This window comes from Lissotriton vulgaris, chromosome 2_2, assembly GCF_964263255.1.
Source record: "Lissotriton vulgaris chromosome 2_2, aLisVul1.2, whole genome shotgun sequence".
NCBI classification, from domain to species: Eukaryota; Metazoa; Chordata; class Amphibia; order Caudata; family Salamandridae; genus Lissotriton; species Lissotriton vulgaris.
Window position 1 is genome coordinate 89,789,378 of NC_141688.1, and position 24,254 is coordinate 89,813,631.

At 43.7% G+C, this 24,254-nt stretch overlaps 1 protein-coding gene across 2 annotated transcripts in view; it reads left to right on the forward strand.

Moving 5' to 3' along the window:
- Window positions 1-24,254, forward strand: part of EDC3 (enhancer of mRNA decapping 3) — a 330,103-nt gene that overhangs the window by 254,863 nt on the left and 50,986 nt on the right. For both annotated transcript variants that reach the window (XM_086959342.1, XM_086959343.1), the window contains exons 5-6: window positions 10,389-10,542; window positions 11,361-11,578. In XM_086959342.1, coding sequence (XP_086815468.1) covers window positions 10,389-10,542; window positions 11,361-11,578 — 372 coding nt within the window. The remainder of the gene's footprint in view (window positions 1-10,388; window positions 10,543-11,360; window positions 11,579-24,254) is intronic.

A 24,254-nucleotide genomic window follows, 5' to 3' on the forward strand; every position in this document is an offset into this window, starting at 1 on the left:
TAAATTAAAACAACACCCCAGTGTGAGTTCACCACCAAACAAAAACCAGAAAGTCCTACTTTTGATATGAGAAGAAGTGCAAAAAAGACTCAAAAGACCCTGAGCAAAAAGACCAAAATGTGAATTAAGGTGAACAAGAGAATGAATTTTAAGAGAGCATATTCAACTAAGTGCTATTCAAAAGGATAAGTTCTAGATGCCTCCAAACCCTAAATGACTCACAATACATGAAATATGAGAACCTGAAGTCAAAGCTCACCAGTCTGTTTATTTGCGAAACTGGTGTCACTACTAACTTTCTGTTCCAAGCGGCGTTGTATATAAGCTGTACAGCAGACAAATCACAAAAAAGAATTTACTATATGGAGTACAACACGACCTCGGAGTGATATTAACACTCCCACTTCCATATCTCATTTCACTTCGTAACAGAATCAGAAAGGCCGACCTCAATACTCACTAAAAACGTAGAAAAACGGTCAAGTCAGCGAAGAAGTAGTACCTTTATTAATATTAAGAACGAAACCCTCGTCAGGGCAAGTCCGATTTTCACATCTAAAAGAAGGGGATATTAATATTAAAACCCCAGTGCTAAAATACATTGAAGTGTTTATCAAGTAATTACTGAAACCATTTTTCAATTAGCCCTGCTCGCTCTAATTTATCGTACTCGAGTGCGGGCATGTTTAGTTATTTTAACGAACAATCTCTTCAACAAATATTGAGTATTTCTAAATTATCGTAACAGTGATAAAACCTCGTTCCAAAACAGATAGAACGATCAATTTTACAGTTAAAGGGTTTAGAGGGGATAACGGTTCTCGCAATGCTCTTACCAATGTTAATTCTGATGTTTTGAATAACGATGGCAGCACGAGTACGGCGTCTAGCACCCGCGCCATCTTTCAATGTCCATATATACTCCGTGTCAGACACAAAGAAGGGAACAATTATTCCTCGGTCAGAGACTTATCCAAAATGGCGCCCAGTATTGCGTGTTCGTTTGCATTCTAAATCGGAAAACTTTATTGAACACTCGTGGTGTACATCTAACAGCACAGGACCTTGGCAAATAAATAGCCCTTTACCAGAATAAACGTAAACCAACCAAAATACCTGATTCTTTCTAATAAATCAACCTTTAACGCAATCACATGAGCAGTGCACATGAAACAAAAAGAAAATAATAATGTGTGTGAAAAAGTCCATTGTGCTAATAACTTCAAACCGAATCATTATTAAATCGTGCACAGACCCATATTATGAAAAAAAAAAGAAAGTGATTACTATATTAATGTTAGTATTCCTTTCTGCATACGGTCCTGTAACAGGGCAAGATCTACCCAATTTGGAATGATACATTTTCTAGAACCCAGTTATAAACAGTACATTGTAGAGGCAAAATGCTGGTCATGTGCATTTAAAAAAAAATGTTTTTTTGCAGAGAATATAAGGGTAATCCACAACATGAATAAGCAATACAACCATATTTTATGGCAAAAATCTTTGCAGTTTGATGTCTCCAAAACATTCATCCTAAAAAGTATTGCAGTTCCTTGTCAAAATTTAAACCCTTATCTACAGCACGCCGATTCAAAATCCAGCGAGCCTGCCTCTGTCGCAGTTTAAGCTCTCTGTTGCCACCCCTCACATCTATCTGAACATTCTCTATTCCGTGGAATGTAAATGTAGGGTGGGCTCCCTGTGATCCACATTCAGCAGCGTGAGTAGCGATTGGGTATCTAGTATCTAAAGTCTTCAGAGCCCTGAAGTGTTCTGATACCCTATCCTTAAGCCTCCTAATGGTGCTTCCAATATAAATCAATTCGCATTTGCAAATCAAGGCATACACTACATAGGTAGTATTATAGTCAATCTGTGTGGTAATGTTGTAATTTTGTGAACCATTGTAACTAAAGCAACGTATGTCCTGTACCATCCTACTGCACATACTGCAGTTTTCACATCTAAATGAACCAATACTTCTCATGTGTAGCCAGTTGGGAGCTCGTGAGTATTGTTTAGGATAACTAGGACTTAAAATATTCTTGATTGATTTTCCCTTGCGGTAAGTCACTGAAGGGTGGCTTGCAATATGTGGGCGTAGCCCAGGGTCAGATGTTAGAAGGAACCAGTACTTGTTTAGTATCCTATATATTTTAGAGGACAGAGTACTATAGTTGGTAATAAGGCGCACAGTGGGCACGTTCTTATTTTTATTTTTGATCTTAGATTTTGTTCTCTGGGAAGCTCAATAATTCTCTGTTTTGCCCGTGCAACCACTTTACTGTCATATCCCCGGGATAGGAAGTGTTGTTCCATATCTCCAATGCACTCTAGGAATTCCGTGTCCCTGGAGCAAATTCTGCGAGCTCTGTAAAATCCTCCATAAGGTATGGAGTTCACTTGCATTCTCGGGTGGGCGCTGTTTCCATGCAGAATTGAATTGCAAGCGGTGATTTTCAGTGACGTTTACTGCAAACTTTATTGTTTACAATAAAAAATTCAACATCAAGGAACACCATTCTCTCACTATTATAATTCATGGTGAATGTTATGTTAGCTTCGTTGTTATTCATGTACTTAAAAAACCGTAGTAGTTCTGTCTCACCACCCGTCCAGACTAAAAGGCAATCATCAATGTACCGTCCGTAATAACAAATAAAGTCATGCCATGGACAACCACCTGGGCCCCAGATGTGCACCACCTCCAACCATCCCATAAAGAGACAGGCAAAGGACGGCGCAAATCTGGAACCCATGGCAGTCCCACACATCTGTTTATACCATTTCCCATTAAAGAGGAACACATTCTGCTCCAATATGAGTCTGGACATGGTTAAAAGCATCTCAGTGTGTTCTAACAATTCTACTGGTCTGTATAAGAAATGTCGTAAGGCATGTAGACCTTGTTGATGGCCAATATTCGTATAAAGCGACACTACATAGAGTGTAACAAAAAGTATATTCGGTTCCCAAGTATAGTCATTCATGATATTCAGAATGTGCTTGGTGTCTTTGATGTTAGATGGCAGGCTCAGAACATAGGGCTGCAGGAATGAATCAACGAATTCAGATAATCTCTCCGTAGGACCCCCAATTCCACTCACAATTGGTCTACCAGGAGGGGAGACTGGGTCCTTGTGAACCTTTGGTAAGGTGTACATACAAGGGAAACGAGGTCGACCCACCAGAAGATATTTGTATTCACAGTCTTTAATGATACTTGGTGTATGCCATTCCTTAAGGTGTTTATTGATTATATTTGTCACCTCAAAAATAGGATTGTGTGTAAGTTCCTTATACCACAAGATGTTACTCAACTGGCCCAAAATCTCGTCATCATATTTAGATCTATTGATGATGACAATATTTCCCCCTTTGTCTGCCTCCCTAACAGTCAGGGTGTTGTCATTTCTCAAACTGTTAAGGGCAAGTTTATCTCTAGCATTTAAATTGTACAGAAAACAAGGGGGTTTGATAGATCTAATTCCCGATTGATACTCTTGGAAAAAGCATCTATATTATTGCCACTTGGTAATTGCGAGGTCCACTTCGACTTATCCTTCAGTCCACTATATACACTCATGGTTGTAAAACAGTCTAAATCTTGTAAGACTTTATGAATGGTCACTGGATCATTTTCATTCTCTGTGATCGACAATAATAGTCTAGTATTATGTACATCATGAATCGTCATTTCTCCACACATAGTCTCTTGTTCTGATACATTTTTCTTTGATGTGTTTACAGAAAAAAACATTTTTAGTTTCAATTGTCTTATGAATTTGTAAACATCAATTCTAATATCATTAACATCACAATCAGAGGTGGGACAAACATTCATTCCTTTGCTTAGAACAGTGGTCATGTCATTTGAAAGATCTTTACTTGATAGATTCATGACCTGTATGTCGTTTGTAGTACCTATCTTTTCTGGTTCACCCTGCCCCATGACCGAGTATTGTAATGTTCCCTTCCGCTTACATTTCCTGCCACCCCTTTTGCCTCTTGTGCTCCTGTTCTTACATCCTCTCTCGGTCCCCACTGTCTAGGATTGATTTCTTTGTTGCCAATTCTTATTCTTTGCACTTCCTTTAAAAATGAGTGATTTCCCATGTTTTTGTTAGACGCCTCACTAGCACTCTCATCCTTGCTACTGGAAAGCACACTAGGAATTCCGTGTCCCTTTGTTAGACGCCTCACTAGCACTCTCATCCTGGCTACTGGAAAGCACACTAGACGACGCTGTGCTAACATTATCCGGAATTACAGTCTTGTTCCCAGCTTGAACCTTATCTTATTTGACCAAGCCGTCAAAACGTTTTGCAAAGGTATACACTCTGCCGTTTGCATAGTCTTGCTCGTCACGTTTTAATTTACGTGCTTCCTTTGCTTGATCTCATCTTCGTATTTTTCCAGGATAGATTTCAAATTGTCATAATTTTCCTTAGTGCCTTCCACTATATTGAGATCAGCAATTTCTTTTTCAAGTATATCAACCTCATTAATGGTTTTCAACACTTTTCTCTCAGAGTTTTCTATGAGTAAGTTCATAAGTCGCATAGAGTTACCATAAAGCTCTTTATCTCCCTCTCCTGTACGTGCTCAGTGGTCTTTCCCCTATGTGTGGACCTATAATGTTGTCTGATTTAAGGATAGGCCAGTTCTCAGTTAGTATTTTGCGAATTTTATCCGATCCCTGATGGTAGGTGGTAATGATTCTAGTACTTACTTCCTCATTCCCAGTTTTGTCTTTAGGTTTAAGAGTGTCTGATTTCTCTATTTCTGAATCTTTTGAGACTGCCTTTTTCAGAACCCATTCGGGGTAGCCTCTTTCTCCGAATCTGGATAACATAGTCTCTTGTTCTAAAATAAACCCCTCAAGGTACTGCAATTTCTTCTTGCCCTCAGTAACTCACCAAACGGTATACTCCATTTTAGTGGTTCTGGATGAGCACTGAGGGCATGCAGCAAACTATTGTCCGCAGTTTCCTTTCTGTGTAGGCTCAAGACTAAGGTACCATTTTCGACTCTTACTTCAGTGTCCAGGAATTTCACACATTCACTGCTAATATTGTGGGTCAGATGTATGTTATATCCATTGTTGTTAAGTTTGTTAATGAAAATCTCTGCCTCATTGTGTGATCCATGCCACTCGATGAACAAGTCATCTATGTATCTAATCCAGGTACCTACTCTGGCAAAATCCTCTTTGAGATCGACCTGCTTCCTGATTTCCTCCTCCCACTTTCCTAAGAAAAGGTTAGCGAAACTAGGAGCAAAGGCCGAGCCCATAGCCACGCCACAGACCTGTTTAAATATGTCCCCATCAAACATAAAAAAGTTATTCCTGAGGCATATTTTCATCATTTCCATGAGCATGCTGATATGGTCAAGATAGCATATGTTCCTATTTTTGAGGTAATGATAACTGGCTTCCATCCCTTGGACGTGGTCGATGATGGTGTAAAGTGCACTCACGTCCATGGTAATGAGCACTTGAGTTTCATTTTCACCATTAGAGGTAATACCACCTAGGGAATACACAGTTTGCAACATGTTTACATCTCCTACTATCAATTCTGGTGGTTCAATGGACTCCTTATCCCATTATGTTCGTTATATGTCCGATTATTACCCAGAGTATGCCATTTAGACAGTTTCAATTTTCGAACAAGTTTAAAAACATCTACCCTGGTGTCTGCATAATCGAACAGCTCTGTGGGACAAAAAGTCAATCCTAGACATAAAGTTTGTTTTTCTTTGAATGTTAAAGATCTAGAAAAGTGGAATGTTATTACATGTGTATGCCTATGTTTGATTTCTTGCATAAGAGTGAAAAATAACATGCTGGGTTCAAATAGGTTGCCAATCTCTATAAAGTACTTTACTTGGTAATTTTCACACAAGATACCTATGATATGAATAGTTGGATCGATAATGAAGTAAAAGTGAACATTTATTCATTTATTCACTTAACAGCAGAAATGCATATATGTTCTACTAATAATATGCATTTAAGAGTGTTTTGGATACATTGTATTATGTTTCTTCACCACATAGCAATGGCGGATCAAAGAATGCAGCAAGTTATGTGACCTGCAAACATTGCAGCCACCCTTTGTTTGTGTTTATTTAAACATGCCGGCAATGTCGGAGCATTTCGTGTGATCAAGATCCAAGTTAGTGTCGAAAAGCGTAGCGTTATTTGGGAATAAACAAAACGTTTCAAGCAAACCTGACTCCGAGTGCGCAATTGCTGTAAACAGCACTTTGGAATTGTGGAATTAATCTCACAGCTTTGGGTTCGCCGTGTTTATGCGCCACCTGACCACGGGAGCAAGATCTCAGAAGGACCTTGACTGCTTGGAGAGATAGATATTTATATATATATTTTTTTTTTTATTCAATGTGGAGTAACAATTGGATCACAACACACTCTTCATGCATTACAAAATGGCCCCCGCATTTGCACTATGAAGGTTTTTAGTTGTCTGTCCCTCATCGATTTTCACTAATAAACACATTTTTTTTACCGCATGAACTTTATTGTTTTGGTAATAAATGTGGTTGGAAACATTACCTCCCCGACATTGACAAAGGCGTGTAGCCGAAACGCGTCTGTCGGGTGTTTTGTTTACAGAGTAAAAGCTTAGAAAATTTCCTCCTCGTGTGCGCCTCGTTCATGGTCCAGAAAGGGAGCATAGTACAAAGCGTATATATAACGTTCTGGCGATGGCCAGTAGGTATATATAGTTAGAACCTAGCTACCATAGGAAATCCGCAACATTCTATTGGGAATAACTTTGGCGCGTAATTTTCCAAAATTTAGGCCAGCTCCGCGAAGTTTCGGGGGGATTTGTCATGCGGGGGCCGAGAAAAAAGGGGGGGTCCCAAAACGTGTTTTCCCCATGTTAATTTCCATAGAACGAATAGACAAGGCTACAGCCCGAACCGCTGAATGGAATTACAGCAAACTTTGCAAAATTGTTGGGACTGGTACGCAGAAGTCCCTTTTCTATATTTGGTGAAAATTGCTCCAGTGGTTTTTACGAAACTTAACCTCAAAAACACATATATATATCTATATGCGCGCTTCCAGCGCTTACCCGTACGCGTACCGGGGAGTGCACCGGGCACGCCACGGGAGTGCGCGAGCGGACAGCGGATTGGCTCTCGCGTGTCTGTCAACATTCTAAACAGTCCGGAGAGTCCGCCATCTTGTGTCTCGGTAGAATCGAGACACAAGAGGTGAAAAAAAAAAAGGTTAAATGATTAAAAGGGGGCAAGGTAGATACCCCCTGACCCCCTAGGTTTTCTGCGGGGGGCCTAGAAGGGCCCTGAAGGGCAAAAAAACTATTTTTTATTTTTTATTTTCGCAGGGTAAGCGCTGGGTGCGTTCCCATGTACGCTTCCAGGTACACGTACACTGAGCGCACCACGAGGAAAAACAGTGTAAAAAATTAGAGTAAAAAAATTATTTAGAGTACTTAGAGGTAGGGTAGCTCTGAAAAGAGCTGTTGTGTTATGTGGGTGTTTTTTGAACCTACAAGTAGGTACCGATGCAGAGTCTAAAATTCAAGAGGAAGACTCTATTCCCCTCATCTGTAAAGTGATGGTGTTATCTCTCCTATAAATGCCTTGCATGTTGTAACGCAAGTTGTTGTGGTATATGGAACCCATACCATAGTCTCTGAGGAAAGCAGAAACAGATTTATTCACATGTTTCCGTGCTTTCTCAATCTAAGGACAAAATTGGTTGGACTAGTTAAATTTTTGCCTTTGGCATATATTAGAATATACCAAGGCAGTTTTTGGAAAAATTGACATCAATTGCCCAAAGGTGTCCTTGAAAAGCATTTCCAGACCTACCCTAGTCAAAGTGCCCAGGTCATTTCCACCACAGTGCACAATTATGAGGTCAGGGTGTGTTAGATGCATAAAGGATTTTACCAATGGTATCAATTGGTGACATCTCAATCCTCTCTGGCCAATCCACATAATATCCACATTTGGTAAATCAAGGTTATAAATACCTCTGTTTGCTGCATACTTTTCACTCCAGTGAACAAAGCTATGACCCACACTCCAGACTTTAGGCATCTCGAAGGTACATGTGGTTGTATTCAGATGAGTTGTGGAAATGAAATGGCAATTTGAAAGTAGGAATTATGAAAAAAAAGTGGTTGACTCAGTTCTAGCGACGAACAAGATGGCTGCCAACACTTCCTGGTTTGGAGTGTTGACAGACAGTGGCAGCCAATCAGCATGCCTACCCGAGAAAGCTGCATGCTTTTTGGCTGTCAACACTTCTAACCAGGAAGTGTTGGCATCCATCTTGTGCTCGGTAGACTGAGGCACAAGAAAGCAGAAAAACAAACGTGTAGAACACAAAAAGGGGGCAGGGTAGAAATACCCTGACCCCCTAGGGCTGATCAGGTGGTCCCACTTGGATATGAATATATTTAAACGTTATCCGCTAATAGAAATAGCATTTAAAAAACCTTTGAAATTCACTGAAAAAACCATAGGTTTCAGGCCTTATATAGTTAGGAATTAGCATTTAGTGATGTCATTTGAGATGTCATCAGTGATGTCACTGACCATGTCATGAATGATGTAATATGTGACATCATCAGCAGTGGTTTGCGGGTGCGCGAAATATAGTTAGTACAACTAACTTTATAGGAACAATTTCAATGGTTTTGTATGAGTGAAATGTCCAGCTAACTATAACACCCCTAAAACTTATAGTTTTTTGAGTGAATTTCAAAGGTTTTTTAAATGCTAATTCCTAACTATATAAGGCCTGAAACCTATGTTTTTTCAGTGAATTTGCAAGGTTTTTTAAATGCTAATTCCTAACTACATAAGGCCTGAAACCTATGGGTTTTTCAGTGAATTTATATATATATATATATATATATATATATATATATATATATATATTAGTTAGGACTTGGTTACCATAGGTAACAGATTTTTTGGTTTACTTATAACTTTTGCGCTGTGTGACGAATCTTCACAAACTATCCAAAAAGATAGAAGCTACAGTAAAGCTGTTACCCCAGTGTTGAAAGTCTGTCATTGTAAGTTTATGTATCCTGTTTGGAGTAGACTTGTTATCTCTCATGGTAAGCAATTTAGGAGATTTCCTGTGTGAGAAGCAGTGCTTGCAAAAGACTTTGGGAGAGATGAGCGAAATATGCATGTTCAGTAAAAGGCTGGATCTCTTCAGTGACAAATTTGTGATGAAAGACCTATGGAATGGTTTGAGGGGGCTGTGGTCCTATCATTGACTGGAGGATATAGACAATGTCTTTGTACCCTTTTATGGAACAAATGTAATTTTTCTCTAAGGAAAAGATTTTTCAGAGACTTTATGGCTGGCTGGTTACTATTTACAAGTACCAGTTTCTGAATGCCTTTAACTCAGTCAATTATATGTTGTTGGGACGCTCATGGAAACAAGCATGCTACAATTATTCTGCCTATCGCTTATAATTTATTACATGTTTTATTATTCAATACTGAATTACACATTAGAAATACAATTCTGAAAATCATTTAGCTAAAAAGTCCATGAGCTTTTGTAGTGGGACATTGCTAAATGCTTAGAGCCAAGATTCAAATAATGCAGTCCTTGCCAATTGTGTACAATAATCTTTCCTAAAGTTGTTTTCATTCATTATTTGTAATTGTTTGTCAAGAAATTGAAACCATTATGTGTTGACGCCTTTTCAACATAAATAAATAACTAGGCAGACCTCCTCTAAACAAAAATCAAATTAAAAGCAATTAAAACAATTATGGCAATCAAGCCAATGTCCTTATCAATGCTGTAATTGACAGTCTTCACTCTGTTAAAAATTAAGTCCATTAAGCCGTCGAAAATTATGTAACGCGAGCCTCCATGTATCGCATCCATCTAGTGGCTTATTAAATTCGAATCGCAGCTGTAAAATATGATGCGTTTCTAACTGTTCCAATTCCTGTGAATACCCCAGGCACTCCAGAGAAGATATTATGCACTTTTTAAGAACTACTAGTTTAATTAGTGTCTACCTTGTGCGATTTTCTGTGACTTTACCATGGAAGAGTCTGTACACACTGGTATTATTTTAGCAAACAAGAGAAAAACATTAATTAGTCTGTTAAGTGCAGATCTGTTGGATTCAAAGAGGAACGCTACTTATTTATAAGTTGGCCTTCTCATGTGCAATATTTTTATTCTCTTGTGCAGAATTATTTTTTCTTTTTTTGGGGATGTTGACAATTTGTTCAAGGTTCAGTTGAATGTTGTATTATTTCCTTATCTAATATCATTAGTATGATGGTCGTAGATGCTGCGGATTAATGATTAACTTTCTTTTTTCCTTGTGTAGATGCTGGACTAATTGTCCCCAGTATATCCTACGAGTTGCACAAGAAGCTGCTAGCTGTGGCAGAGCGACATGGGCTCTCTGTGGAGCGCCGGTTGGAGATGTCTGGGGTTTGTGCCAGTCAGATGGCACTCACTCTGCTTGGGGGACCAAACAGGTAAAAGTCCTTGTCTAGCATGCACAGTTGATGTAGTACCCAAGTGAGCCAGATAAGCAGGTAGCTGAAACTCTTAACAAAATCTTTATCACTGGCTGTTCAAACTTGTACCTAAGGGATCACTTCTACTGTGATCTTTGCTTAAGTGAATAGCTGTGGTGAACAAATCGGGAAACATCCTTAACAACGATGATTTTATAGCGACTTACCTGAACAACGAAGCCGGAACCACGACTTTCAAAAACCACGACTTTCCTTAAGCACGACTTCCCTAAACCACGACTTCCCTAAACCACGAGTCTCTCCACTACACTCCGCTCCTGTATAACGTCACTCCTCAGAATTAAGGGAACATTAGGGTTGGTGTGGGGGGTCCCCCCCCCCCCCTAAAAAAAGTTTTTTTTTTTTAAAGAGAGCTAATGGTATGCGTCGTCAAAGCATACTGACGTACATTTAGATTCTTTTTTTTTACGAGTGGTTCACACAAGAAGTATTGTAATTACAATAGTGCCATCTAATGGCCAAACACGAGATGTTTCATTTCGTGGTTTAGGAAGTCGTGCTAAAAAAGTTAGTAGTTAAGAATATCTCGTGGTTAGGCTTTCATGGTTAAGGAAGTCGTGGTTTAGGCAGTAGTTGTTTAGACATACAACCGAACAAATCCTCAATTCTATTAAGGGAGTGAGTGTATATTTTGATGGAAGATGGATGTGGGTGGGGCAGATGCATGAGATGGCTCTGCAAGATTGTGCATTACAGTTTGTCAGTACCCTTTTCAATTACAGATTTTGTAATATTTCTCCTTTTTTGTTTTGCAGGCTAACCCCTAAAAATGTTCACCAGCGGCCCACTGTAGCGCTGCTCTGTGGTCCGCACGTGAAGGGGGCTCAGGGTATCAGTTGTGGGAGACACCTGGCCAACCACGATGTGCACGTGATCTTGTTCCTGCCTAACTTTGTCAAGATGCTGGAGTCTGTGACCAATGAATTGAACCTGTTCAATAGGACCCAGGGCCAACATGTTTGCAACGTTAAAGGTGGGTACCAGTGAAATCACTTACCTGAACACGATTCAACATGAAAAGCATAGGATGAGATGTGAGAAGCTGAGACCATTTGGTGTGTGGATGGAAAGTATGGAAGCTGAACTTATTTCTCAGGTACATGTTAACATTATCTAAATTAAATTCAGTGATTGAATAGTACCCAGTAGCCCAGCATGTTTCACATAAAAGAATGGAAAAAACAAACTTGCTGGGAATCGGTTACGACTAGCATTATCTTAACATATGACTTGCATTATCTCAACAGGGAAAGTAGAAACCACTATTTTAAAGTGCTAGGATCCCAGAAAAGTTATAACCCAGAAGGAGCTATGTTTGTATAGAAATCATGCATGCACATGTGACCTTGTGATCCGTTAGCGTCTCCAGTAGGATCAGAAACCTAGTGCCTGCAGGAGCTGAACCTATTCAACAATATCCAAGTTCCTAGCATGTGTGTAACATAAGGATGGAAGAAACGGAACATGTTCATGGAGTTACATCATTGAAGTAGGTTAAAGGATCACCGGGGGATACCTCCGGTTTATCTAATGGTATTTCATGTTCTATGAGGCTCTTTTTGATTAGGAGACCGTGGTAGGACTGTAAAGCCTCCTTTTTCAAAATTAAAGATGCCATACTTGGAAGAATGTTTGGGTCAGGTAGCTGTGAGTTCCACAGTTGTTTCCAGCACCCTTATTGATCTCCATTATCCTCCATGGTTCTTAAATTGTAAATATTTGATAAACTCTTGAAATAGATCATATAAAACACAGTACTTTTTTAATTGTAAATCTTTGCAGAAGTGCTGGGAAAGACACCCCAGATATATACATATCTCCAAATACACAACATGTTAAACCGTGGAGCAGAGCATTTTACAGAATCTGCACCCAAATAAGGTATGAAACCCAATTTGAAAAGCAATGGAAATACTGGTGTGCTGGACAGTGATTACAATTTACCTCCCAGACATTTAAGGTGGTGCAAAGTAGATGGGATTTTAGCCTTTCTGCCACCGAGACCCAGAGTAGTTTTTTGAGAGCCAGCACAATGTGATTGGATTTATTTTAGGCCAAGACTACTCATAGGAACACTCAAATAAAATTACAAGGGGTGGTTGATTAGCACTACAGCATATTTTAAGTAACAAATGTGGTTAGTGGGATGGTCGTACTTAATTCAAAAGGTCGATCTGTGCTTGTTGTCAAATGTACTTTCTCAAATTCCCTTACTTGTAACGCTTGATCTGCTACCAATGAATGTATTTGTTTTAAAAAAAATCTATAAAGTTGAGTTTAAAAAAAAAAAGTGGTTAGTATGTGGCACTCACACCGGTGATACTCGCCAGGCAGCACCTACAGCATGTGCTGCACTTCTTTAAAGGAGGGCCTGCTTTGGGTGCTGCCCCTAAATGACAGTGTAATAATGCTCACATTCCCATAAGAGATTGTAGTAGATCCTTTATTTATGAGCACACCATCCACAGGTCTGAGACTCTCTAGATACAGCATCAACTGACTAACATGGAACATTGGTCACTTCATTACTGATCTGGAACTTACCAACATGCTGCCTCCAACATTCAACCAGGTATCTCCTAAGATACCCCAATCCCCCGTCTTTTATAAACTAAGATGTAAAACAGTAAGGAACACATTTGCAAAGATGCATTAAGAACAAGAAAGAGAACCTTTGCAGTAAACCACGCAAACAAACTTTTGAAATACAAAATTAAAAATTCTACACAACCTGCATATGATATTTACACAATTTGGAAAACATTCGTAGCATATAGGGTAGAGGAAAGCAATCACACGGGAGTGTTTCCTGTGTAAGCCACAATTCCATTGAGATTCCATACTCTTCCGTATTCCATCCTGAGAGCATTCTGGAACAATTTCAGAACATTTTGCGGACCTGAAAATTTTGAAACCTCTTTTGACCTCACAGGCTTTTTTTTTTTTTTTTAACAACAAATTTTATTGGGTTATTCGTCGAGAGGGTGGGCAACAGCCCTACAATGACCTGTATTAGAAGAAGGATTAACTTCTAATGATGAATGGTAACAGTGCTACCATTCATCAACACCTGCCAAACATGCAGGCGAAACAACAAAACCAAGATGCAGACACTTCTCGATCTCTATACAAGAAAATACGGCACAGTGGCATCGATATTCACATACAGATGGAGCTGGATAGCCCGGTCAAGGTGAAGTAGAGAGTGAGTAATGAAGAGCAAGCGGGGCACCACTCAGGGGTCTGCTTCCGGCAAAGGGGGGGGGGGGGGGGGGGGGAGGGAGTTCGATTCCTCAATAAGTCGCCCATCGGGTCCAGATCTTCTGATGTTTTGCAGGGCATCCCTGGGCAAGGAACACAGCTATTTCGGCCCCCATACATCTATCTAACGCAGTCTTATCCAGTATTAGGGGTGTCTTTCATAGATTCACATGCCTGAATCATTCCCCGTCATCGAGACGGGAGCCTCCGGTAAATAAAAAAGTAATGTCCATAGACATACATAGAGAAAAAGGGTCTAAGGGCCTCCCCTTAGTAGCCTTTCCTTGTCCTTATGTAAAAAGGACCAAACTCTCACAGTCAGCCAATCAGCTCCGACCTCCCTCTAGAACCTTCCTGGGAGGAGCCTAAGTCCCTCAGATTTTCTACCGCACGTTGTGCTAGGGAGTCTCCAGCCTGAGCTCTCCTCAGGATTACTCAAAATTCATCAAACTTTCTTGGAAAGTGTTCTCTAAACCCTCAACTCTTCAAGGACTACTGCACTACACTGTTTGGACAGTAAGTGTGTTTTTTCCACTGCTTCTTCCATGTCTGACTCGAAGAAGAAAGCCCTGTTCAGGGCCTGCTCTTCCTGTAGCAAGAAAAGAATCCATGTGGATGATCAGCACGACCTGTGCTTGTATTGCCTTTACCCGGACCATGTCTCAGACAAATGCAAGATTTGTAGGTCTTTCCCAAAGAAGACCGTGAGAGATAGAGAAGGTCGCCTTCTTATTTGGCTGGACAGGCTTAAGGACAGAGACAATCTGGACTCCTCTGTGAGCAGTGTTTCCAGGACCTCAGCTGTCTCTAAAAAGAGGCCTAGGGAGTCTTCCCCTGGCCCCTCAGACACTCCTCCTACGAAGACCCACAAAAAGTCTTCAGAGGCGAGATCTGCGACATCTTCAGTGTCTGCTAAGGAGGATAAAACCTTTAAGAAGCCTGCTCCGTCCTCTAGACAAGCCCAGAGGACTACCTCAGTCACGGCCACAGTGTCTACCACGTCAGCGTCGTCGCCTTCAGCGTCGACGACAACGACTACGTCCTCCTCATCTTCAGGTAGACCTGTTTCTTCTATTATTCTTCTAAAATCGTCGTCGACGACAAAGACCATGTCGACAACGAAGACTACACCGTCGACGACACCGTCGTCATTGACGAGCCCATCGTCGTCGAAGGCGCTTCAAAGGATCCCACCGTCGACGACGAAAGTGTCGACGAGAGACTCGAGGACGTCGTCTACGAAAGCACCGTCGACGAAGACGTCGACGACGACTCCGCAGTCGTCGACGACCAAGATCCCTTCGCCCACTCCACCGTCGACGAGGACCTCGTCGACGACTCCGTCGACGAAAGGCTCGTCGTCGATGACCCCGTCGACTAAGACTCCGTCGACGAAGGACTCGTCGACGACACCAAAGACTCCGTCGACGAAGGACTCGACGACGACACCGTCGACGGAGAGCTCGTCGTCGAAGGAGGCGCTGCCGGAGCCATGGAAAAAATCGAAACTGGTAGAGGTATCGACCCTGATGCTGCCGCCGTCGATGGTTCCCTCGACGACGACAGGCTCTGCTGTGCAGTCTGGCAAGCCTAACAAACCACAAATTACCCCGGAAACGACGTCTCCGAGCAAGGTGGAAAAGCAACCACCTCAGGAAATCTTCCAAAGCGAAGAATCCGAAGAGGATGACCATCTGGATCCCGCTACTTCGGTCTCGGACCTTAACATAAAATGCCAAAGCACTGATGAGGAGCAGGAAGACTTCACCTATCAGGAACACTCTGTCCATACTAGTGTCCGCACGGAAGTCACCCCCATGATATGCATACCGGCGGCACTTGTTGATGACTTACGATTCCTTGTACAAGACTACAAGCAACGCTTTCCAGAGGCGGACAGAGGCGGTCAAGCGCCTAAGAGTCATGCGCCTGAGGACAAGGGGCATCAGACACCTACAGTCCAAGTACCAGTGTCCGCACCAAAACAAACTCAGCATCACCCTCAAACCCACCATGACGTCCAGCCTCAGGTGGTAGTCTCTTCGGACGATGATGAGGAGGAGGAAGAACTAGAGGAAGGAGAGGTCCAGGAGGTACACTCGGACCACTCAGACCAGGATGAAGAGGATGAATATGTAGCATCATCCCCAGCTTCACCACAACCACATCAAGCGGACTCCCCGCCTGTAGACATTGCCGGCTTCCATAAGCTTGTGGAGAGAGCAGCGAAGAGATCCATATGGCTGTGGAATCAACAGAAACGGACTGTTTCTTGCATGATTTTAAGGAACAGACTCAAAAGTCCGCAAAGGCCATTCCAATTATAGAATTCTTGTGGGAACAAGGAAAGAAGTTAATGCTGACACCTGCTTCTGTACCGGCGGTTGTTCCACGCCTAGACAAGAAATACAGAGCACCACTTACTGCGGCGGCTTGCCTCAATGGTCACCCCAAACCAGACTCGGTGGTGACACAGGCGGCCCAGAAACACTCCTGCAACCCTTCCTCACCACTGTCCGCTCCCCCGGACAAGGAGGGCAGGAAACTTGACACGATTGGAAAACGTTTCACATACACATCAGCCATGTCCATCAAGGTGGCCAACTCCATTGCCTTGCTGGGGCGTTACAATCGCCAGCTCTGGGAGGACATAGCCCCTTACGTGAAGGAACTACCTGACGCAGTCCAGGGTGAGGTGAAGGCGCTCCTGGTGGAAGGTCAATCTTCGGCAGCGGAACTCATTGACTGTGCTATCGACGCAGCCATGACAGGCTTCCGTCAACTCGCGGGGGCTGCAGTCCTACGACGCCAGGGATGGCTGAGAGCGACATCATTCCGCCAGGAAGTACAATCCAAGGTTCTGGACATGCCCTTCGACGGGCAACACCTCTTTGGAGAAAAAATCGACGAGGCACTGCAGGCCATTAAGAAGGACACGGACACGGCAAGGGCACTGGGCACTCTGCAGTCCAGAAACCAGTCCTTTCGGGGCAACAGGTCCAGAGGACAGTCCTCTTATCGAGGCTCCTATCAGAACAGATCCTCGTTTTCATACAATCACAAAGGCCAATACCAAAACAAACAGCAACAAGGCCGCCAATCTTCGTTCGGAAGATCTAGCTACAGAGGAAAAAATACCAAGAGGGGCGCTGGCGGCCGCCAGTGACCGATTACTCCAGCCAGTCCACGCACCCTCTCCATCCTTTCAAATTGGAGGAAAACTGACCCATTTCCTCACAAATTGGCAGTACATCACCACGGACCGGTGGGTTCTTCAAATTATTCGATTCGGCCATTCTCTCGAATTCACCTCCATCCCTCCCAATACCCCTCCACGCAGACGGACGCACAAATACCCGCGCCTGCTTCTCAAGGAGCTTTCGACAATGCTACAGAAAGGGGCAATCGAAAGGGTACCGGCATCCTCAAAGGGGAAAGGATTTTACTCCCACTTCTTTCTTGTACAGCAAAAAGAGAACAAGTGGAGGCCCATCCTGGATCTCCGGGCGCTGAACACCTTCCTACGGAGCCAATCGTTCAGGATGGTGACGATTCAAGAAATTCTGGCCATTCTAGAGAAAGGAGATTTCATGACATCATTAGATCTCCAGGATGCCTACTACCACATCCCCATCCTCAGAAATCACCGGAAATTCCTGAGATTCGAGGTGGCGGGCCGTCACTATCAGTTCAAAGTCCTGCCATTCGGCCTCAAGTCCGCGCCGCAGATTTTCACGAAATGCCCAGCGCCAGTGGCAGCCTTCCTGCGTCAACTGGGCCACCAAGTCTTCCCCTACCTAGACGACTGGCTGGTGAAAGCACCCTCACCTGGAGACGCAGTCACATCCTCCAACGCCTGCACCAATCTCTTTCAGAGACTGGGATTGACGCTCAATCTCAAAAAATCCTGCATGGTCCCCGCAACAAAAATTACTTTCCAAGGGGCCACATTGGACACAGAGTGCACAAGAGCCTTCCCCTCGAAGTAGAGGACGGACAAGATCTTATCCCTGGCCACGGCTGTGGCAGCAAAAACGCACCAAAAAGTTCGGACTTACACCTCCCTCCTTGGGATGATGTCTTCCTGCATACTCCTCATCCCGCACTGCAGACTCAGAATGCGGCCCTTGCAGGAGGCACTCACGAGCCAATGGACTCAAAGTACTGGCTCCTTCGAAGACATTATTCGGATCACACCAAAAATGTCCAAAGCTCTGCAATGGTGGAAACGTCGCCAGAATCTAACTGTAGGGTTACCGTTTCTCCTTCCAGCATCACCGCTAGTGATAACCACAGACGCCTCCCTAGAGGGATGGGGCGCTGTTATCCAGGACCTTCAGATCAGCTGCAAATGGGACACTCAGGAAAAATCGCTCCACATAAATCTTTTGGAGCTAAGAGCCGTGTATCTGGCTCTACAAGCCTTCTTGCCACGCATCCAGAACTCCCCGGTGCTCGTCAGGACAGACAACACCACGACGATGCACTATCTCAACAAACAGGGGGGAACGCGTTCGCTCTCTCTCTCACGCGAATCGCAAAAGATCTGGAACTGGCTAGTGCTACACGGAATCCCGCTCAAAGCGGAATATGTCCCAGGAAAGGACAATACCATCACGGACGCCCTAAGCAGGCAAAAATCCCTCTCCCACGAGTGGGAACTTTCAGACAGCGCCCTCACTCACATCTTTTCTCTATGGGGAGTCCCGAACATCGACCTCTTTGCCACCAAGAGGAACGCCAAATGCCCAAGCTACGCAAGTTGGCATCCCCAACAAGGATCACTAGGAAATGCATTTTCCATCGGATGGTTCAGCGCCTTTGCATACGCTTTTCCTCCATTCCCGATGATCCCACGGCTCCTCAGGAAGATGAAGGTGGAACCATGTACCCTGATCCTAATTGCCCCGTTCTGGCCGAGGCAACACTGGTTCTCGGATCTGCTTCGACTCTCCATCAGATCACCGATTCGCCTGAAACAACACCCGAACCTCCTGACGATGTCCAACGGGCAAGTGCAACACCCGAACCTCCAATCGCCCAAATTATCAGCCTGGCTCCTGAGCACAGAGAGTTCGGTGGCCTGAATATCCCACAAGACTGCAGGGATGTATTAGCCAAAGCAAGGGCAGACAGTACGAACAAAACCTACACTCTCAAATGGAAGAGGTTCTGCATTTGGTGTTCCGACCAGGGCCTAAGGCCCCTCACCATCACCCCTGAATAGATATTACCATACCTCCTGCATTTGGCTCAGTCGGGACTGGCGCATGCGTCCATCAAGGTTCACCTGGCGGCTATCTCGAGGTTCACCAGGACTGTCACAGGACCTTCTCTGTGGTCAAGTCGGCTAGTCAAGCAATTCCTCAAAGGGCTATACAGATCCTTTCCGAGGCCTCGGAAAGTACCTCCTACATGGCAGCTTAATCTGGTACTTAACCAGCTCATGCGTCACCCGTTTGAGCCCATTCATCAGGCATCTCTTAAACACATCTCATGGAAGACGGCGCTCTTGCTCGCTCTAACATCTGCCAGAAGGGTGAGCGAGCTGCAAGCTTTATCCATTCAGGAACCATATATGCAATTCAGACATGACAGGGTGATACTGCGACCAAACCCTAAGTTCATTCCAAAAGTACCTTCGGACTTTCATCTCAATGAACCAATAGTCCTTAAGTCCTTCTTTGCCAACCCTTCTACAGCAGCGGAAAGGTCGCTGCATTCTTTGGACCTTATGAGATGCCTAAAGTTCTACCTGGACAAGACTAAGGCTCTCAGGAAATCTTCACAACTGTTCGTGGCATACAGCAGACCACGAATGGGCCTGCCTCTCACGAAGCAAAGCATCTCCAGATGGATCTCCTCTGCGATTTCATTCTGCCACGACAAGGCCGGCCGGCCTTTGAATGATCATGTTACTGCTCATTCCACCAGGGCGATGTCCACGTCAACAGCACTGTTTGCTGGAGTGCCGATCCTGGACATCTGCAGAGCGGCGACCTGGAAGTCACCGCATACTTTCTCCAGACACTACTGCCTGGATATCGAACTCCAGAAGGATGCGGCAGTGGGCCAGGCGGTGCTTCGCCATCTCTTTCAGTAAGGTGAGCCTTCCTACATCCCGCCTTCCAGGTATGCACATTCTTGCTCTGATGATGTTCTATCTATGCTGTCTCCTTGTTGTATGATATTATATGCATTATCTAACATGACGGCAGAGCAACTCTACTTTACAAATGTGCTACTATGATTGCTAGCTATTCTGATTCAGGCATGTGAATCTATGAAAGACACCCCTAATACTGGATAAGAAATGCGTTACTTACCTGTAACAGCAGTTATCCAGTATTGGTGTCTTTCATAGATTCACATGCAACCCTCCCGCCTCCCCTGGAAGGACTCACTTCCCTCTCGGACTATATTACGCCAACCTAGCTGGGTGCGTACGAAAATCTGAGGGACTGAGGCTCCTCCCAGGAAGGTTCTAGAGGGAGGTCGGAGCTGATTGGTTGACTGTGAGAGTTTGGTCCTTTTTACATAAGGACAAGGAAAGGCTACTAAGGGGAGGCCCTTAGACCCTTTTTCTCTATGTATGTCTATGGACATTACTTTTTTATTTACCGGAGGCTCCCGTCTCGACGACGGGGAATGATTCAGGCATGTGAATCTATGAAAGACACCAATACTGGATAACTGCTGTTACAGGTAAGTAACGCATTTCTTCCATTTACCTAGGTTCGTAGGAGATATCGCTTTCCATATTTGTGCAATGCCCCTCTTGGTGATAGTAAGAGCGAGAAACAGTAAATGCTGCTTATACCTATTCCCCCTCCCTTCTCTCCCCCCCCCTGCCCCCCAATGTTGTCAGTGCTATGTAAGAGGAAGAGTCCCGGGTCAAGTGGGAGCTCCCATGTTCAGTCCTACCTCATTCTGGCAGTTCCGAATCCTGCGCCAAAAGGGTTGCAACGCAGTGCAGCTCCATACTGTGTGCAAGAATGTACCCTCCTCCCGGTCACACCGCAGATATGAAGGGGACTGGATAACTCCCATTCGCCAAAGTAGAGTCTGAGTATAATAAGCCCGGTGCAGGCATTTGAACTGCATTGGACAGTATCGCGTGAAGACCGCCGAAGCCCCCTGGCTAGCGATGGCTTCACAGGCTTTTTTTAAACACTATACCTCCCACATTAAATTTGACTGAGGCAACATTTTTCTTAAGATCATATCTACACTTCTGTTTATCCACATTCCACTTTTCCAGAGTTTCATCACACCCCACTTTAAACTACCTTTGTTACTCTATTTTATCCACGCAGGAGATAATTCTGTGTTGGATTTCTTTCTTTTAAACTGTTCAAATGGAACCTCTCCATTTTTAGGGTGGGGAGAAAATCTGTAGTCGTACATAAATCTCCTTAAAACTTTCTACCAGCACTTTGATCGTTCTGTTAAATCTCTCAACAGTACCTTTCCCTTCAGGGTGATAGAATGAGCACAATCTATGTTTGCTGCCTTTCTGAGAAAGAAATGCCTCCATTTAGACAGATACCAATTGCGGACCGCTGTCTTTCACCAGTGTGTTAGGTACACCCTCCCTATGAAAAACCTCAAAGGAAACTGGTGATTCTTTTGGTTTCAATCACATTCACCACACCAAATTTAGACCACCATGAAAATGATCAATCAAAACTAGTGGGTAATTAGTCACTCCAACATTATGTATTGGCCCGAAGATATAACCGCACCAACTTCCCATGGTTTCAGAGGCATATCGCAGTAATTCATAGGGGGATTTCGGACTTTGAAGATTTTGTCACTATTCATACAATCTATACACTCCATGATCTTTCTTGCTATCAAAATATCCATCCAAGGCTACCAATAACTCATCCTTATCCTCCCTTTGGTCTTACTTATTCTTTGATGCCCATTTTGACGTAGTCTTACTATCTTTTCTCTCAACTCCATTGGTATCTCCAACATCAAACCTAATAAAAGTACACCATCTTCACAGGATAATTCTTCTCTCACTATTATGTAATGTTTTTTTTTCCATTTCTGAGCTCCATTCATTTTGCATGGCACTTGCAACCTTTCCCAACATGGAATCTCCTCTTACATCATCCAGGCAATCTTTTTTTTTTTAACATACTATATTGAGGACCTTGACATCACATCCAATGCATAGATTAATACAGAAGGTCTTTTGTTCTTGAGACAGCTACTAAAGATACATTGCATGAGTCTACTATACAGTGTTCGTACAGTACGGCAGAAAATGTACTGCAAATACTTACAAATAATAGCTATAGGTTTTGAGAACATTGCAGCAGTGTCATATAAATATCCATAACATAAAGTGTATATTTTCTAATTAACTGAAATAAACAACCCCTCGCTCCCGAACCCTCCCTCTCCATACTCCTGGTCTGTCTATTGCAACGCCAATAGTAACCGAAGGGGATCTAGCATGGTATTTCCTGGGGGACTTCCACCTCATGGTAAGGGCTCTTATTGCCAAAATGAGGGCCAAATCTACAAAACTCAGCTGTACCTTCTGTGTACTCGTACGTCTACGAAGGCCCATGAGTCTGTCCAGGCGTCGTCTGAGACAGGAATGTGTGTGACCTCCCTAAGGACTGACGAACGCCACTCCTGTAGTCCTGGAGGTGGGGGCAGGACCACAGCATGTGAAGGAAGTCCGCCTCGTCCCTTTTACACAGAGGGCAGCAATGGTTTGCTTCAAGGAACATACAGTGGATCCTTTGTGGGGTGAGATACGACCTGTGAAGGCCCATTGTTTGTAGGAATTTTAGTTTGGCGTTACGGGACCCCTTTTAGGGTGTTCAAGCCTGCACTTCCACGCTTTATCTGTAATTTATGTATCGGAATCCTCAGACCATTTTGTTCTAAGGGATATAAGTGTGGTTTTGGCGTGTGCTCGTATGCCCGTATGTAGCCATCTGACTGATTGTCCTCCATTGCCATATAATATAAGAGATGGACCAAGTTATGCTGCGGAGATTCACTACGCGGTGTTGCCCATGGGTTCCTGATGTAATGATGTAATGAGAGACTGCAGCATGTAATAGATATAAACGTGTGGGTGCGCCTGTAGAAAGGATTTGTGATCAATTAGAGCACCATCTCCAAAGAATGCCCGACACCCTCCACTCTCGTCTCTACCCAGTCATGGATCCTGGCCCTTCTGAGTCTGCCGTGCGGTGTGGGAATACCTAATAAGGGAATGTTCATAGAGTATGGGGCCTCTGTAGAGGTATATGACAGTGCCTTCTTCCAGCACAGTAGTGCCGTATTTAGTAGGGGAGGGCTATCCACAGGGATCTTAGCCTTAGGCAGGAGCAGGGAGTGTAATGCGGCCCCCCCCTATCCAAATCCGTAGGTGAATAGCCAATTTCCTGTTGGTTTCTCCCGGCAGTCCAATAAGATAACCATTGGAGCTGACTAGCGTAGTAATAGGCCCTGAAGTCGGGAACTCCCAGGCCTCCACCGCGAGGTTCCAACTGGAGTTTCTTTAGACTCACTCTCCTACGGCCTGTCCCCCAGATGAGCTCCACTAATATAGCATTCAGGGTATTGAAAATAGGCTGTGGGATGACAATATGTAGGTTCACAAAATAATACAATAGGCGAGGGAGCATTATCATCTTTGAGATGGCGATACGCCCCATCACCGATAAAGACAGTGAGGTCTAAAAAGCCACACTGGCTCGAAGGGCCATTATGGCCTTCACTAGGTTGCCATCAAGTTGATCTATCTGTGTTCTATAGACTTGAATGCCAAGATATTTAAAGGTGGTAGGGGCTACTGGCAAGGTGTACACACCAAACCGTAGTTCATCTGGGTAGGGTATTTCCTGGAAGAAGTAGGCCAGATTTCCTGGAAGTAGGCCAGAGATTTTCTTGGGTTTATAGCTAGGCCCGAGACACGTTCGAACGTGGCAAAGATATCGGGAAGGGGAGCATTATTGGCAGTCAGATCACTTAAATATAGTAGGATGTCATCTGCATAAGTTGAGATGAGGTGGGTTGCGCCATCTATTGGAATCCCAAGATGGTCTGCTGACCGTCTGAGTGCTATTGCAAGGGGCTCTAGTGCAAGAACGAACAATAGGGGAGACAGCAGACATCCTTGCCTGGTACCCCTGCGAATTGTAAACTGGCTCGAAATATATCGGGGGAAGTATAAAGTAGGCGCACCCATTTAAGGTATGTGTCTGGGAACCCGAATCGCTGAAGTGTTGCAAACATGAAATCTCTGGAGAGGGAGTCACAGGCCTGTCTAATGCGAAAGCATCCAGCGGTCTGGTATGGGTGCGGGCGGCCCTCATGATATAATGTAGCTGTCTCGTGTTAATGGATGTGCT